Genomic DNA, 18,796 nt, shown 5'->3' with positions numbered 1-18,796 from the left:
ATATTAATTATTGATAATTTACTAGATTGTATGTATATTCATATAACAATTACGACATTATATCTATCATATTATTTACAATTGTTAGAACAAAATAAAATATTAAATTTTATTAAAATATTTATATTTTATTTTTTAACTATTTTAAAATATAATATATTTATACCTCAAAACTAAGAGGTTAAAAATTAATAGTGATTAATCTACTATTATACCTTTATGATAAATTAAAGCGTATAAATCAACTTCTATTAATACTAATTAATTTTAACACAAATGTAAAATACAAAAAGAAAATAGTAACTACAATTAAATTTTCAAAAATATTGTAATATAATGCTATTTTTATTTTATTATTAAAAATTCTAGATGCATAAAATGCATTTTATAGATAACGTTGTATTGTCGAACCTCGATTTATATTTTATGAATCTATATTTTATGACTACCTATTATATATTGGTAATATCTTTAATTAATCTTAAAAACCAACGTATTAATATGAATCTATATTGTAATGTAGATGAATATTCAAAATGAATCATCTTATAATTCATACCCAACCTCATACATAATCCTATTATTACAGTTCAGTTGGATAACATAATTTAAATTAAAACAAACATTATACAAATTATAAGTTTATTAAATAAAATGTTTCATCAAATAAAGAAATACATTATGATATACATAATTCAATATAACTCTGGGTTTACAAGTCTTATATAATATATAATAAGGGCTCTTAAATATAGTTAGCCCCAAATTAGCAATACATATATAATTCGAAGTTATAATATTGCCACATTTAATATATATGAACGAATTAGAAATAAGTATTATAACTTATAAAATATGTTATGCAACCCCTTTCATATTAGATTATGCCCTTTTTAGTTGCATATTTGAACTTTTGAACTTCATTTCGTGATTAAACATACGGGATGGTATATATATTTAATTAGTGTTCAAATTATAAAAAATTAAATAAAGATATAATACTTACCCCTAACCCAATATGGGTTCCACAAATATAACCTCAATCCTGACCCATAGCATAAAAGCTATATAAAAATTATAATCAAAAATTACTTATTTCCAAATAGACAGTTTCTTAAAATATGTAAATCATTATTACTATTCCTAAAATAGTCACTATTCTTCGAATTATATATTAATAATCCATTTTCTTCTTTATGTTTTTATCTTTTTTCTTAAATGTTGTTTTTGAGATCGTTTCCGAAATCCAAATAACGAATACTAATGTAAAAAATAAAAAAAATGTATAATTTATTTATATTCATAAATTATTCAATGTGAATATATTTTAAATTGAGTTATTATTTACCTTATATGCAATTCCTAATAAAATTAATGTTGCAACAAATATAATTGGAATTAAAATTAATTTATTTACTTGTGATGGACTTGGTAATGTTGAATCCGAATCTGATATTTTAGCTTTAGAACTTGATTCTGGCGTTCCACTCGAGGAGACAATTATTGTTTCTTTAGATTCTGATATGTCAATATTTTCAACTGTTTTTTCTGTTGGTAGTGAAGGAAGATTTATTGATGTATCACCAATTTGGTTTTTTCCAAACTTAACATAATCATTTGATAATGTAGACAATAGTTGACTATATGAACTGTCTTCAGTACCAGTATTATTATTATTAATGAGTTTTTGATATTCAGTAACAAATTCTTCAGCATATTCTAAATACGTTTTTCTAACGTTTTGCTTATCAGCATTGCTAATCACATCGCATAAGATTTTAAATAAACTATAAAATTTAGACATATCACTAATATCAATATCCATCAATTTATTTTTTTGATTTATAAGATCATTATAACTTGTATATTCCGTAATGTCACCTATAAATTTATTATACTCCTCTGCATTTTGTATATGTTTACTATAAAAATCGGTAAATTACTGATTTCCTTTTGTGGTTTTTGATTTAACTTATAACTTATCCATGTCATAATGTATGTAGCAATACTCATATTTCCATTTGCATTACTCGAAAAATTATATGGACTTCCATAAAATTGTTTAAATAACCATAAACATCCAGCATTAATCTTATCGATATCATTTTCACATTTTCTATTAGGGCAGTAGCTATTGAGCGATCCAACTCTAAAATTATATTCTCCAGAATTCGTCAATTCATCAGGAAAAAACTTCCATATAGTACCAAACTCTCCACACTAAGAAACAATTTTAAAAAATCAAATAAAAATGTCTATTAAAATGAACTTATTATTAATTTATAGATAATACAATATCAAAAATGTGTAATAACAAACATTTTTATTCAAGAAATTGTATGTACCACTTTACTAGTCAACATATTGGAAAATTATTTTTGAACTATAAATTAAGTACATCATATTAATTTCATATATACTGCATCAAAATAGGGACGTAAACTCGGATTCTCTATATAACAATTATCTGTAGTTAATCACATTTTATTTTTATATTAATTAAAAATTAATGTAAAGTAATAATACAATAATAACATCATAGTAAGTTTATATATAATTTATTGAAATTAGCTAAATTGCCTTAAATTGGAGATATTTACTTTGGTCATATGTATAAAATAATTTATGCTGAAATTCATAATTATTAATAATATCCATTATAAAAATTTAAGTAATTTTGTAATAAGTTTAAAATGCATCCCCTTATATAATGTCTTAATATAGAAAAATACAAATTTGTTTATCATGCTTTAACAAATAGATTTATATCCATGACCCTGTAAATATGTAAGGATTAATAAATCTATTATTACTATAACTCTTAAAATATATAAATAGTCATTTTTTAAAATATATTAAACTTTTATATATTTTCTTCTAATACTATATACAATGTTTTATTAAAATTATAGTATTTTCAAATTAAGTTATGTTACTTACGTCTCTATACAAATTATATAAATTTATATTGTTTTTAATGAATGTAGATAAATTAAAAAATAATTTTAATGAATCCGATAACCTTTTTTATTCCAATATACTTTATTGGGAATTTTATAATATATTTTGCCATCTTTTCCATTCTTTAAAACAACAATTAGCATTGAACCCGTATTTACAAGCTTAAATAAGTTTTTATATGTAGATTGTTTTCAAAATAATACTTAGTAAATATTAAACATATATACCTACTGATGATATTTTAAAGTATAATATAAAACTATGTTTAATTAGGTTCTTATATTGCACTTTAATAGGAGAGAGATAAGATATATTAGCTCTTTAATATATATATTTATATAAATGTTCGGTAAATATTCTACATACTTAATTTATATATTCTACTGTTATAGTTAATGTATATCATTCAAATGATTTATTAAAAATTCTATATTTTATGAATTCTATGGTAAAACAACGACAATATAATATGCGTTAATATGGAATAATAAAATGATATTTAACATAATTGATTCTTTAACAGTTTTTTTATTTATCTATTTTTTTTGAATATAAAACCCCATATTCAAAATTGAACCTTTAACAAAAACATAACATTAATACCATTATAATGTATTATTATTTGCCTTCTCTATAAAATTAATATCAGTATTTAATTATAAGAAGGTTTCACAATATATCAATATTTCAATATTAGTTATTGAATAATATTTTGCCAGTTTATATGTATAGGTATATAATGTTAATGTTATTCTATCTATCATATTATTTATAATTATTATAATAAAATATGATAAAAAATTTATTAATATACTTATATTTTATTTTTTAACAATTCTAAATGTAATATATTTATACTTAAAAACTATAAAGATTAAAAATTAAAGTGACTAATATAATATTATACCTTTATGGTAAATAAATTAATGTATATATAAGTATCTCTATTGTTTGAATTTAAAACATTAGCATAAAATGATACTATACATAATTGTTATTTTAAAGGATAGTATACATATATCTATAATTTAATTTTTTATTAATATGCATATTTTTATTGATTACTAAAAATGTTAGAACCATAACAATCTTTTATAGACTATGTTACGTTGTCGATTCTCGATCGATATTTATGAATCTATATTTTATGTTTATCTATTATTAAAGTTCAGTTGTATAACATGATTTAAATTAAAATAAATATGATACAAGTTATAAGTTTTACTAAATAAAATTTTCATAAAATAAAGAAACATATGATTATATTCATAATTGAATATAGATTTGGGTTATCAAGGTTTATATAATAGGCAATTGTGATAAAGCATAATATAAATTAATATATAATCAATATATATATTAATATATGCAATATAGACATTTTATTTTAATCATATTAAATCGGTATAAACACACAATTGTATATATTATACTTTATGGGGAATATGGTATGTGACCTCTTTCATATTATATTATTCCCCTTATGGTTGTATATTTGGACTTTTGAACTTCTTATTGAAATTAAACATACGGAATGATACATATATTTAATTAGTGTTCGAATTATAAAAAATTAAATGCAATGTAATACATAGCCCTAACCCGAACGTGGGTTCCACAAACATAACTTCAACCCCCACAACATAAAAACTATATAAAAATTATGCAAAAATTACTTCGAAATAGACAGTTTCTTAAAATATATCAACCATTATTACTATTCCTGAAATAGTCACTCTCTTTGAATCATATTTTATTGATTCATTTTCTTCTTTATATTTTTTATTTTTTCTCTTAATTTTTGTTTTTGAAATCGTTTCCGAAATCCAAATAACGAATACTAATAAAAAATGTTAAGAAACATATGATTTTTTTGTTAATGTTTGCATATATATAATGAAAATAATTTATAATTCCTTATTATTTACCTTGTAAGAAATTCCTAAAAGAAATGCTATTACACCAAATATCGATAAAACTGTAAATAATTTGTTTGTTGCCGATGAACTTGATGATGTATCCTCAGAACTTTGTAAAATTTGTTGTGCAAAATTTTCTGTTGTTTCTATCGTTGGAAGAGGTGAAGATTTGGAACATTGTGTATTATTATATTTATTCATAAAATTATCATAATCTTTTGATAAAGTAGACAATAGTTGATTATAGGAAATATTTCCAGTAATACTATGATCTTTATTAAGTTCATTATATTTTTTAACAAATTTGTTAGCATTTTCTGAACTTTTTGTGCAATATGGTGTTTTATCATCAAATTCAGCATACATTTCACATAATAATTTAAATGCTTCATAAAAATTAGATATAATTTTTTTATCCATACCCAAAAAATATTTTTTTTTATCTATAAGATTCTTATAATTTTCATAATAATTTTCAACGCCAGTTATAGTCTTTTGATACCTATCATTATTTATAGTTGTATTATAAAAAAATTGTAGATTGTTATCATTTCCTGTTTGTTCCTTTAGGTTTAACATATAACTTAACCATATCAAAATGTAATCAACAATATTGATGTTATTATTTGCAACAGACGTAAACAATTCAGAAGTTCCAAATATTTGCATAAAAAGATATAAACATCCACCAGCAATTCTTTCGAAAGCACTATCACACTTATTACCACCACAATAACTATCTAAAAAATTATTATCATTAAATTTATATTCTCCTTTATCTAATGTATCGGGGAAAAATTCCCATATACTCGTAAACTTTTTACACTAAGAAAACATTTAAAAACAAATATTAGAAATGTATATTATTGAACATTTTATTAAAATAAAGTTTAATGATATTTATATGTAATACAATATCAAAAATGCATATACCACTTCTTTATTCATTATGATGGTATTTTATTTTTGATTTGTAAATTGAGTAAAATAATGCTGTTTTATATACACTCCCCCAAATATGTGACGCAAATACTTTGGCCCTATATATAACAACTGTCTGTAGTTAAATATATTATAAGTTTTTCAATAATTAAATTAATATAGAATAATAAAATAATATTATTACTAAAGGAAAGTTTTATTTCTTTTTGTGACAATTATTTAAATTACCTTAAATAGAGGGTTGCTTAATACATTTTAGTTAAATATAAATACGATGCATTTTATAAAAATAATGTTATTCTTACTAACATCTGGTAAAACTCTTTTATAAAAATATATATACTTTTATAAATAATTTAATGTATGTTTAAACATAGAAAAGGAATATACTTATATTTTATGTTTTAATGATTGTTCTTCTAAAACTTAAATATTGCATGAATATAAAAAATAAAATCCTCTATTATTACTATAATCCTTAAAAGTATATAAATAATAGTTTTTTAAAATATATTAAATTTTTATATAATTTTTTCTTATAATATATAATACAGTTTTTTTCTAAAATTATATTATTTTCGAATTAAGTTGCATACTCCACTTTCTATGCAAATTACATAATTTATATTTTTTTTATTTAATATAAATAAATTCACAATTCATTTTAATGAATCTTATAACATTATTTTTATTTCTATATACTTTAATTTATAAATATTCCGTATTAGATAATTATAGAATATATTTCGCGTATCATTTCCATAGTTTAAAACACCAATTAGTACTGAATCCGTACTTATGCTATTTATAAGCTTAAATACCCCTTTGAATGTAAATAGTTTTTAAAACCACACTTAGTAAATATTATATATTAGCATATAAATAAGTATTGATGCAAATTTTAAAGTATAATAGAAAACTATGTTTAATTAAGTTATTGTATTTCACTTTAAGAGGAGAGAGATAAGATATCTTTGCTCTTTTAATATATAAATTTAGATAACCATTCGCTAATTGTTCTGTATAGTTAATTTTATCTTATATATTATATTGCTATAGTTATCAATGTATATACATTCAAATAATTTATTAAAATTCTATATTATATTAATTCTATGGTAAAAAAATCCTAATTTATAATACAAAAGATGATTCATTAAACAATGATAATATAATACATGCTAATATGGAATAATAAAAAGATATTTAACATGATTTGAATCTTTAACCCTTTCTTTATTTATCCAATTTTTTATAATATAAAACTACAAATCTCAAATTGGATCGTTAACAAAATATATAACATTGATACCTTTATAATGTATTATTATTTGTCTTTTCGATAATATTAATATTTTATTATATGAAGATTTCACAATAAAATAATATTTCAATATTAGTTATTAGTATAGTATTTATTAGATTATATGTATAGGTATATAATAATAACGATATTATATCTATCAAATTATTTACAATTATTATAACAAACTATATTATTATATTTTATTATATACTTATATTTTTTTTAACAATTTTAAATGTAATATATTTATACCCCAAAACTATAAAGTTTAAAAATTAATAGTGATTAATCTAATATTATGACTTTATGGGAAATAAATTGAAATATATAAACTATTTCTATTATTTGAATTTAAAACTTTAGCATAAAATTATATTATATATAATCGAAAATTAAAAGGATAGTATACATATATCTATAATTTTTTTTTTATTAATATGCATATTTTTATTGATTATTAAAAATGTTAGATGCATAAAACATCTTTTATAGATATCGTTGTATTGTCGATTTTATATCGATATGCCATGCATCTATATTTTTTTGACTACCTATTATATATTGGTAAATGTTTAATTAACAATAAAAATATACTCATTAACCTGAAGATATATTATAATGTAGGATACTGTTCCAAATGAATCAAATTATAATTATACTCCGATATATAAAATTATTATACTGTTCGGTTATAAAAATATGATTTGAATCAAAATAAATATGATGCAAATAATACGATTTACTAAATAAAATTTTCATTAAATAAAGAAACATATTATAATATGCATATTTCATTATAATTATGATTAACAAGCTTTATATAATAAATAATTATGATATATCATAATATGAATTAATATATGCAATATAGACATTTTATTTTAATAATATTAAATCGGCATGAACACTCAATTATATATATATTATAATTTATAAAATATGTTATGTAACCCCTTCCACATTAATGGTTATATCCACTTTTGGGTTGCATATTTGGACTTTTAAACATGATCTCGTGATTAAGAATACGGGATGGTACATATATTTAATTAGTGTTCAAATTATAAAAAATTAATACAATATAACACTTATCCATAACCCGAACATGAGTTCCACAAACACAACCTTGGCCCACAAAATAAAAACAATATAAAAACTATGATCAAAAATTACTTCCCAATAGACAGTTTCTTAAAATATATAAATCATTATTACTATTCCTGAAATATTCACTCTCTTCGAATCATATATTAATGATTCATTTTCTTCTTTATTTTTTTTATTTTTTCTCTTAAATATTGTTTTTGAGCTCGTTTCCGAAATCCAAACAACGAATACTAATATAAAATGTTAAGAAACGTATATTTTTGTTGACGTTTGCATATATATAATGAAAATAATTTTTAAATATTATATTTTTTAATTTCTTATTATTTACCTTATAAGAAATTCCTAAAAAAAACGATATTGCACCAAATATCGATAAAACTGTAAATAATTTCTTTCCTGTCGACGAACTTGATGATATAACTCTAGATATTTGTGCAGAAACGTCTGCTGTTATATCTGGAAGAGGTGTAATACTGCTATTTTTATTTTTTAATTTATTATAATCATCTGATAAAGCAGACAATATTTGTTTATATGAACTGCCATCAATATTATTAGAATCTCTATTAAGTTCTTGATATTTGTTAACAAATTCATTTGCATTATTTAACAGTATGCGTTTATCTGTGTTCGTTGTAACATTACTATACATGGTACATATTAATTTGGATACATCATAAAATTTAGACAGATCTTTAATATTAATATTCAACAAATAATTTTGTTTATTTATGAATTCCTTAATATCTGTAAATTTACTGGAATCATTTATAAATTTACTATATTTACTATTATTATTTACATGTTTAGTATAAAATTCGTTTATTTTGGTGGTATTATTCTCTGAGTTTTGGTTTAATTTGTAACTTAACCATAAAATAATATATAGAAAAAGTGGTTCAGTATTATATACATTATCACCTTTAATTGGGTATTTAGTAAAATATTGTCCAAGTAACCATAAAAATCCAACCGTAGTTTTTTCGAGTTCAGTATTGCAGTTTTTATTAGGGCAATAATTATTGAAATCACTAATATTTTCTAGGTCAGTTTCTGCCTTTTCACTTAATTCATCGGGTAAATGCTTCCTCAAAATATCAAAGTATGAACACTAAAAAATCATTTAAAAAAAATGATAAAAATATGTATTAAGAAAGTGTTATTAAAATAAAACTTAATGAAGTTTATAGGGAATATAATATCAAAAAGTGTACATACTACAGAATCATCCATTATGCTAAAATATAATTTATAATCTCTAGATTAAGAGGGTATCATATTAGTTTTATATATATATACTAAAATAGGTAATACAATTATTTAACCCTATATACAGTAATTATTTGTAGATAAAAATATTTTTATTATTATTATTAATTTAAATTTAAAATTAATATGGAATAATGATATAATATTATTACTAAAAGAATATTATATTTTTGTTTATGATAATTAGATAAACTACCTTATTTTGGGGCTTGTTTAAACATTTATTATCATATGTATATATAATACAATTCTGGATAAACTGTTATCCTTAATAGCACGCATATGAGCATTGTTATAAAAAATAAAGTAACATTGTAATGAATTTAGAATATATCTTCTTATATATATGCTTTTTATAGAAAATAAACGTCATTTCTTTTGTTTTAATGAATGGTACCCCAAAACTAATATACTTTATAAATCTAAAAAATAAAAAATTATATTATTACTATAATCCTTAAAAGTGTATAAATATTTATTTTTTAAAAAATATTAAATAATTATATAGTTATTTCTTATAATATATAATGCATTTTTTCTAAAATTATAACATTTACAAAATAAGTTACATTGTTCCCTTTTTTAATTGCATATACATGATTTTAATATTACTTTTAATTAATATATATACATTCCAATTATATTTTAACATTTTCAATAACTTTATTTTTATTCCTATATACTTCAATTTATAAATATACCTCATTGAGTAATTTTATAATATATTTTGCACATATTTCCCACGGTTTAAAACGAGAATTAGCATTGGACCCGTATTTATAAGCTTATATAAGTATTTTAATGCATATTGTTTTTAAGATGATACTTAGTAAATATTAAATATATAACACATAAATACGTATTGATGAAAATTTTTAATTATAATAGAAAATTATGTGTACTAGGTTGGTATATTGCACTTTGAGAGGAGAGATAAGGGAAGTATGATTTTTTAAGACAAGGATGTAGCCATATAAGATTTACTTATTTGCATAGTTTAATTATATTTTTTACCATTAAACCTTTTAACTCATGTATGTATATATTAAAATTATTCATTAAAAATAACTTAGAGTTATTAATTTCTAAATATATGGTTTGCTTTTGTATTTACAATAAACTATATTTTTAAGTAAACTATAGAATTATTAATATTATTTTGCTTGAAAGTGTTAATTCTAATATTATCGCATTAAAGCATATTTAAATGAATGTTATAATATTTCATTTTATCCTGTATGCATACAATTTTATTCTTATTACAAGTTTAATAATATATATAATTAATATATATCAACATATTCGAATCAAATGAATTTAATGATTTGTTCGTATCTAATACTTTATTTATTGTTATTACTATTATTATTGTTACTGATAGATCACTGTATAGTACAACGGAATAATTAATTCCCTTAATATAAATACTTTAAATCAATGTATGATATGTACGTGATTCATTGTCTAAAGTATAACATTTTAGAACATATATGTTATCTCGTAAAACGATATATTTATAATACATATTTATTAATTTATATATTATAACCTAATAAAAATAATATTAGTTCAAATTAAATTAATTATTATTTGCTTTTTCGATAAAATTAATATTAGTATTTAATTATATGAAGTTTCCACAATAAAACAATATTTCAATATTAGTTATTAGTAGAGCATTTTATTAAATTATATGCATAAATATATAATAATAACGCTATTCTATCTATCATATTATTTATAATTATTAGAACAAAATATGATATGAAAATTTATTAATATAGTTATATTTTATTTTTTTAAAAATTTTAAATGTAACATATTTATACTTAAAAACTATAAAGGTTAAAAATTAATAATGATTAATCTAATGTTATATCTTTATAGTAAATAAATTAATGTATATAGAACTATTCCTATAATTTAAATTTAATACTTTAGCATAAAATGAAACTATATATAATCGAAAAATAAAAGGATAATATACATATATCTATAATGTACTTTTTTATTAATATGCATATTTTATTGATTATTAAAAATGTTAGATGCATAAAATGCCTTTTATAGATAACGCTGTATTATCGAATATCGATCGGTATTTTATGAATCTATATTTTATGATTATCTATTATACATTGGTGATATGTTTAATTAATGTTAAAAACACATGTTAATCCGAATATATATTATAATGTAGATGAATAGTCAAAATGAATTTTATTATAATTCATACCCAACTTCATATATAATGTTATTATTAAAGTTATGTTGGCGTAATATAATTTAATTTAAAACAAATATGATACAAATTATAAGTTTGAATAAATAAAATGTTTTATCAAGTAAAGAAAGATATTTTATATTGCGTAATGCATAATTCAATATAATTATGATTAGCAAGTCTTATATAATAAATAATTATGATATATCATAATATGAATTAATATATGCAATATGGACATTTTTTTTTAATCATATTAAATCGATATGAACACTAAATTATATATATTATAATTTATGAACAAATGTGATGTAGCCTTTTTCATATTAATGGCAATGCTCCTTTGGCAGTACATATTTTTAACTTCATCTCGAAATTAAACATACGGGATGAAACATATATTAAATTAGTGCTCGAATTATAAAAAATTAAATGCAATGTAATACTTAGCTCTAACCCGAATATGGGTCACACAACATAAAAACTATATAAAAATTATGCAAAAATTACTTCCCAATAGACATTTTCTTAAAATATATAAATAATTATTACTATTCCTGAAATAATCACTATTCTTTGAATCACATATTAATGATCAGTTTTCTTCTTTATTTTTTTAGCTTTTCTCTTAAATGTTGTTTTGGAGATCGTTTCCGAAATCCAAATAACGAATACTAATATAAAGTGTTAAGAAACGTATGATTTTTTTGTTAAAGTTTACATATATATAATGAAAATAATTTTTTAATTCCTTATTATTTACCTTATAAGAAATTCCCAAAAAAATTGGTATTGCACCAAATATCAATAAAACTGGAATTAATTTGCTTACTATCGATGAACTTGATGATGCAACATCATAATTATCTACACCTTGTCCAGAGCTATCTACATCTTGTCCAGAACTATCTGCATCTTGTCCAAAACTTTCTACATATTGTGCAGAAATTTGTCCATGTTTTTCTTTTGTTTTTTCCGATAGAGAGGATAAAATACCGTTACATTCCTTTTTAAAATCATTATAATCAGTTGATAAAGTGAACAACATTTCTTTATATGGACTTCTATCAGTAATACTAGTATCTTGCTCAAATTCTTGATATTTTTTAAAAAAATCATTATTATCTTCCAAATATTTCTCGCAATTTTTATTGCTATAATCAAGTTCATTATACAAATTACATAATAATTTAAATGCTTCATAAAATTTAGGTACAATATTACTATCCATATACAAAAATTCCTTTCTTTTATCTATAAGACCCTTATAATTATAATTACCATAATCATGATCATGATTCTTTAATTCGCTTATTTCCGTCTTATACTTATCACAGCTATTTATATGTGCACTATAAAAACCCGTTATATTGTCTTCTTTACTGTTTATCAGGTTTAACATATAACTTAACCATATCAAAATGTAATCAACAATATAGGGGTTACTATTTTTTGGAGAGGGTATCACACCAGAATCCTTATATAATTGATCCAACAAATATAAACATCCAGCACTTATTCTATCGTAATCGCTATGACATTGATTACTATCACAATACTTATTTAAAAAGTGATAATCACCAAATTCATGGATTCCTTTATATTCCGATTCATCGGAAATCGAGTTCCTTACTTCCTGGAACTCTTTACACTAAAAAACATTTAAAAACAATTAATAAAAACGCGAATTATTAAAAATTTTATTAAAATAAAGTTTAATGGTATTTATATATAATACAATATAAAAAAATGTAAAGGAAACTATTATTTTTTAAAAAAATGCATATACCATTTGCGTATTCATTATAATGGGATTTTATTTTTGATTTGTAAATTGAATAAAATCATTCTGTTTTTATATATACTATATCAAATATGTAACGCTGATATTATAACCCTATATATGACAATTGTCTGTAGTTAAATATATTATAATTTTTTCAATAATTAAATTAATATAGAATAATAAAATAATATTATTACTAAAAAAAGGTTTTATTTCTGTTCATGATAATTAACTAAATTACCTTAAATAGAGGGGTGCTTAATAAACTTTTGATTAAATATATGATGCATTATATACAAAAAAAGACTATTCTTACTAACATTTGGTATAACTTTATTATAAAAATTGATATATTTTTATAATGAATTTAAAGTACGTTTTAAGATAGAAATGGAATATATTTATATCTTATGTTTTAATGATTGTCTTTCAAAAACTTAAATACTGTATAAATCTAAAAAATATGTAATTATATTATTACTATAATCCTTAAATATATAAATAGTCATTTTTTAAAATATATTAAACTTTTATATATTTACTTCTAATACTATATACCATGTTTATTAGAATTATAGTATTTTCAAATTAAGTTACATGCTACATTTTCTATGAAAATTAAATAATTTTATATTGTTTTTAATGAATGTAGATAAATTCATAATCCATTTTAATGAGTCCAATAACTTTATTTTTATTCCAATATACCTTATTGGATAATTTCATAATATATTTTGCCATCTTTTCCATTCTTTAAAACAATTTGTACTGAATCCGTATTTATAAGCTTAAATAAGCCTTTGAATGCATATTATTTTAAAAATAATGCTTAGTAAATATTAACAAATAAATAAGTATTGATGCAAATTTTAAAGTATAATAGAAAACTATGTTTAATTAGGTTGTTATATTACCTTTAAGAGGAGAGAGATAAGATATATTGCTATTTTAATATATAAATTTAGATAAATACTCATTAAATGTTCTACATAATTCATTTTATCTTATATATTTTATTTGTTTAGTTATCAATGTATATACATTCAAATAATTTGTTAAAAATACTATATTTTATTAATTCTACAAAAAACTATGATAATATAATATGGAATAATAAACTGATATTTAATATTAATTAAGTATTTAACAATTTCTCCATTAATCCATATTTTTAGAATATAAAACTACAAGTTCCAAATTGAATCATTAACAAATATATAATGTATTATTATGTCTTTTCGATAAAATTAATATTTAATTATATGAAGGTTTCACAATAAAATAATATTTCAATATTAACTATTGGTAATTTACTAGATTACATGTATAGGCATATAATAATGCATCATATCTATAATATTAAACTTTATTAATATATTTATATTTTATTTTTTAACTATTTTAAAATATAATATATTTATACCTTAAAATATAAAATTTTTAAATTTATACTGATTAATCTACTATTATACCTTTATGATAAATAAATTAAAGCGTATGAAGCAACTTCTATTAATACAATTACAACTTCAAAAAATGTTAGAAGAATAACAATAATTTATAGATTATGTTATATTGTCGATTCTCGATCGATATTTATGAATCTATATTTTATGATTATCTATTATTTTATATTACCACTGTGCTTAATTAACATTAAAAATATAATCATTATTATGAATCGAATTATAATTATACTCTGAAAATAATATTATTACACAGTTCAGTTGGGTAACATGATTTAAATTAAAATAAATATGTCACAAATAATAAGTTTTACTAAATAAAATTTTCATTAAATAAAGAAACATATTATGATATGCATAATTCAATATAACAAAATATTAACTTTTATATAGGCAATTGTGATATAGAATAATATGAATTAATATATGTAATATAGTTATTTTACTTTAATCATATTAAATATATATTAACACTCAATTATATATATTATAACCTATAAATATGTTTGTAACCTCTTTCATATTAATAGCAGTACCCATTTGTGGGGTACATATTTTGAACATCATCTTGTGATTAAACATACGGAATGATATGTAAATTTAATTAGTGTTCAACTTATAAAAAATTAAATAAAGATATAATACTTAGCCCTAACCCCAATATGGGTCCCACAACATAAACACTATATAAAAATTATACAAAAATTATTTCCAAATAGACAGTTTCTTAAAATACATCAATCGTCATATTCAGAATAATTTATTAATGATCAGTTTCTTCTTTATATTTTTTATTCTTTCTCTTAAACATTGCTTTTGAGATCGTTTCCGAAATCCAAGTAACGAATACTAATATAAAAATTTTAAAAAATGTATAATTTATTTATATTCACAAATTAATCAGTGCTGAATATATTGCTTAATTGACTTATTATTTACCTTATATGCAATTCCCAAGAAAATTGATACGGCAACAAATATAAATCCAATTGAAATTAGTGTGCTTTTTATTACAAATTTTCGTGAATATGTTGGAAGTAATGGAAAATCATTACATATACTTTGAAAATTATAATAATCATATGATAATGTAGATAATAATTGATTATAGGGGTTGTCTCTACCATTATTATAATCTTCATTAAGCTCATCATATTTTTTAGCAAATTTTTTAGCTTTTTCTAAATTATTATCGCATTTTGAGCTGTTTTCATCAACCCCAGTACAAATGTCACATAATAATATAAATGCATCATAAAATTTAGACATAGCTTTAATATCAATACTCATCAAATTTTTTTTTATATCGATAAGATCCTTATAATTCTGATAACCACTAACACCATCTATTTTCTCATTATACTTCTTAACATTATATATATATATTTCATAAAAAGGGTCTATATTGTCGTTTTCTCCAATTCTGGTAAGGTCTAACATATACCTTAACCATATCAAAATGTAATCAACAATATTGATGTTTCTATTTGCAACATCATTAAACGGTTTATAACCCCCAAAGAACGCATCAAACAAATATAAACATCCAGCACTAATTTTATCGAAAGAACCATCACATGATCCATTATCACAATAACTATTTAAAAAATTTTCATTTTTAAATTGATAGTTTCTTTTACTGTCCACTTCATCTAAAATCGCGTTCCTTATAACTTGGAACTTTTCACACTAAAAAAACATTTAAAAACAATAAAAACGCGAATTATTAAAAATTTTATTAAAATAAAGTTTAATGATATTTATATGTAATACAATATAAAAAAATATAAAGGAAACTATTATTATTAAAAAATGCATATACCACTTGCTTATTCATTATAATGGGGTTTTATTTTTGATTTGTAAATTGGGTACAATCATCCTGTTTTTATATACACTCCACCAAATACGTGACGCAAATACTTAAACACTATATATAACAGATGTCTGTAGTTAAATATATTATAGGCTTTTCAATAATTAAATTAATATGGAATAATAAAATAATGTTATTACTAAAAAAAGGATTTATTTGTGTTTATGATAATTAGCTAAGTTACCTTAAATAGAGGGATGCTTAATACAATTTTTATTAAATATATATGTAATAAATTTTATACAAAAAGGTTATTCTTACTAACATCTGGTATATCTTTATTATAAAAATGGATATCCTTCTATAAAGAATTTAAAGTATGTTTGAACATAGAAAAGGAATATGTTTATATCTTATGTTTTGATAATTGTCCTTCAAAAAATTAAATGCTGTATAAATCTAAAAAAATAAAAATTATATTATTACTATAATCCTTAAAGTATATAAATAGTCATTTTTTTAAATATATTAAATATTTACATACTTGTTTCTAATACAATAAACCACAGTTTTATTAAAATTATAGTATTTTCAAATTAAGTTATTTTACTTACATCTATATGCAAATTATATAAATTTATATTGTTTTTAATGAATGCATATAAATTCATAATTCATTTTAATCAGTTCTATAACTTTATTTTTATTCCTACATATTCCAATTTAGAAGTATTCTTTATTTAGTAATTTTATAACTTTTTCCATATTTTTCCACCGTTAAAGCGGCAATTAGAACTGAACCCGTATTTATAAGCTTAAATAAGTCTTTTAATGCACGTTTTTTTAAAATTATACTTAATAGATATTAAATATTAATATATAAATAAGTATTGATGCTAATTTTAAATTATATATAAAACTATGTTTAATTATGTTGTTATATTGCCCTTTTAGATGAGAGAGATAAGATATATTTTCTCTTTTAATATATAAATTTAGATAAATATTCGTTAAATTTTTTACATTGTTCATTTTTATCTTATATGTTTTATGGTTATTGTTATCAATGTATATACATTTAAATAATTTATTAAAAATTCTATATTTTATTAATTCTATGATAAAGAAATGCTATTTTATATTAAAAAAATGACATTTCATTAAACACTTATAATAGAATATGCGTTAATATAGAATTATAAAAAGACATTTAACATGAATTGATTCGTTATCATTTTCTCCATAAATCCAAATTTTTATAATATAAAACCATATATCCCAAATTGGATCTTTAACAAAATATATAGCATTTATGCCTTTATAATGTATTAGTATGTGTCTTTTCTATAAAATTAATATTTAATTATATGAAGTTTCCACAATAAAGAAATATTTTAATAATGGTTATTAGTAGAATATTTTACTAGTTTATATGTATATGTATAGGTATATAATAATAACGCATTATATCTATCATATTATTTATAATTATTAGAACACAATATGATATGAAATTTAATTAATATACTTATATTTTTTCTTTTAACTATTTTAAATATAATATATTTCTAATTTATTTATACCTAAAAACTATAAAGTTTAAAAATTAATAGTTAATAATTTAATATTATACCTTTATGGGAATAAATTAATGTATATAAAGCAAATTTTATTAATAATAATTAATTTTAATACAAATATAAAGGGAATACAAAAAGATAATAGTAGATACAATTAAAACTTAAAAAATATTATATATAGTGTGATTTTTGTTGTATTACAAAAAATGTTAGATGCATAACATCATGTTGTAGATAATGTTGTATCGTCGAATTTCGATCGATATTTTATGAATCTATACTTTATGATTATCTATTATACATTAGTAGTGTGTTTAATTAACATTAAAAATATAATCATTAATATGAAGGTATATTATAATGTAGGTAATTGTTCCAAATGAATCGAATTATAATTTATACCATGATATATAATAA

At 20.2% G+C, this 18,796-nt stretch overlaps 4 protein-coding genes and 1 pseudogene across 4 annotated transcripts, besides 1 other annotated feature; all 5 read right to left on the bottom strand.

The window, feature by feature from the left end:
• Positions 1-1,194: 1,194 nt before the first annotated feature.
• Positions 1,195-2,363, bottom strand: PY17X_0218401 (annotated as a pseudogene).
• Positions 1,195-2,363: a sequence feature (PIR protein, pseudogene;~YIR protein, pseudogene).
• A 2,351-nt stretch (positions 2,364-4,714) lies between these two features.
• On the bottom strand, positions 4,715-5,828 carry PY17X_0218301 (PIR protein; the record flags this gene model as incomplete). The annotated part of the gene is made up of 3 exons (XM_022956145.2): positions 4,715-4,801; positions 4,890-5,705; positions 5,814-5,828. 3 exons carry the CDS (start codon positions 5,826-5,828, stop codon positions 4,715-4,717), a joined length of 918 nt encoding a protein of 305 aa, XP_022810952.2.
• Positions 5,829-8,378: 2,550 nt separating this feature from the next.
• On the bottom strand, positions 8,379-9,471 carry PY17X_0218201 (PIR protein; the record flags this gene model as incomplete). Its single annotated transcript, XM_022956151.1, has 3 exons — positions 8,379-8,465; positions 8,567-9,349; positions 9,460-9,471. 3 exons carry the CDS (start codon positions 9,469-9,471, stop codon positions 8,379-8,381), a joined length of 882 nt encoding a protein of 293 aa, XP_022810953.1.
• Positions 9,472-12,339: 2,868 nt separating this feature from the next.
• Positions 12,340-13,535, bottom strand: PY17X_0218101 (PIR protein; the record flags this gene model as incomplete). The annotated part of the gene is made up of 3 exons (XM_034637625.1): positions 12,340-12,405; positions 12,495-13,382; positions 13,521-13,535. 3 exons carry the CDS (start codon positions 13,533-13,535, stop codon positions 12,340-12,342), a joined length of 969 nt encoding a protein of 322 aa, XP_034493350.1.
• A 2,198-nt stretch (positions 13,536-15,733) lies between these two features.
• On the bottom strand, positions 15,734-16,820 carry PY17X_0218001 (PIR protein; the record flags this gene model as incomplete). The annotated part of the gene is made up of 3 exons (XM_022956162.1): positions 15,734-15,832; positions 15,923-16,672; positions 16,806-16,820. 3 exons carry the CDS (start codon positions 16,818-16,820, stop codon positions 15,734-15,736), a joined length of 864 nt encoding a protein of 287 aa, XP_022810955.1.
• Between the last annotated feature and the right edge of the window lie 1,976 nt (positions 16,821-18,796).

This window comes from Plasmodium yoelii (genome assembly GCF_900002385.2).
Source record: "Plasmodium yoelii strain 17X genome assembly, chromosome: 2".
NCBI lineage: Eukaryota > Apicomplexa > Aconoidasida > Haemosporida > Plasmodiidae > Plasmodium > Plasmodium yoelii.
Note: the sequence above shows the minus strand (reverse complement) of the source record. Positions and strands in the feature narration are given on the sequence as shown.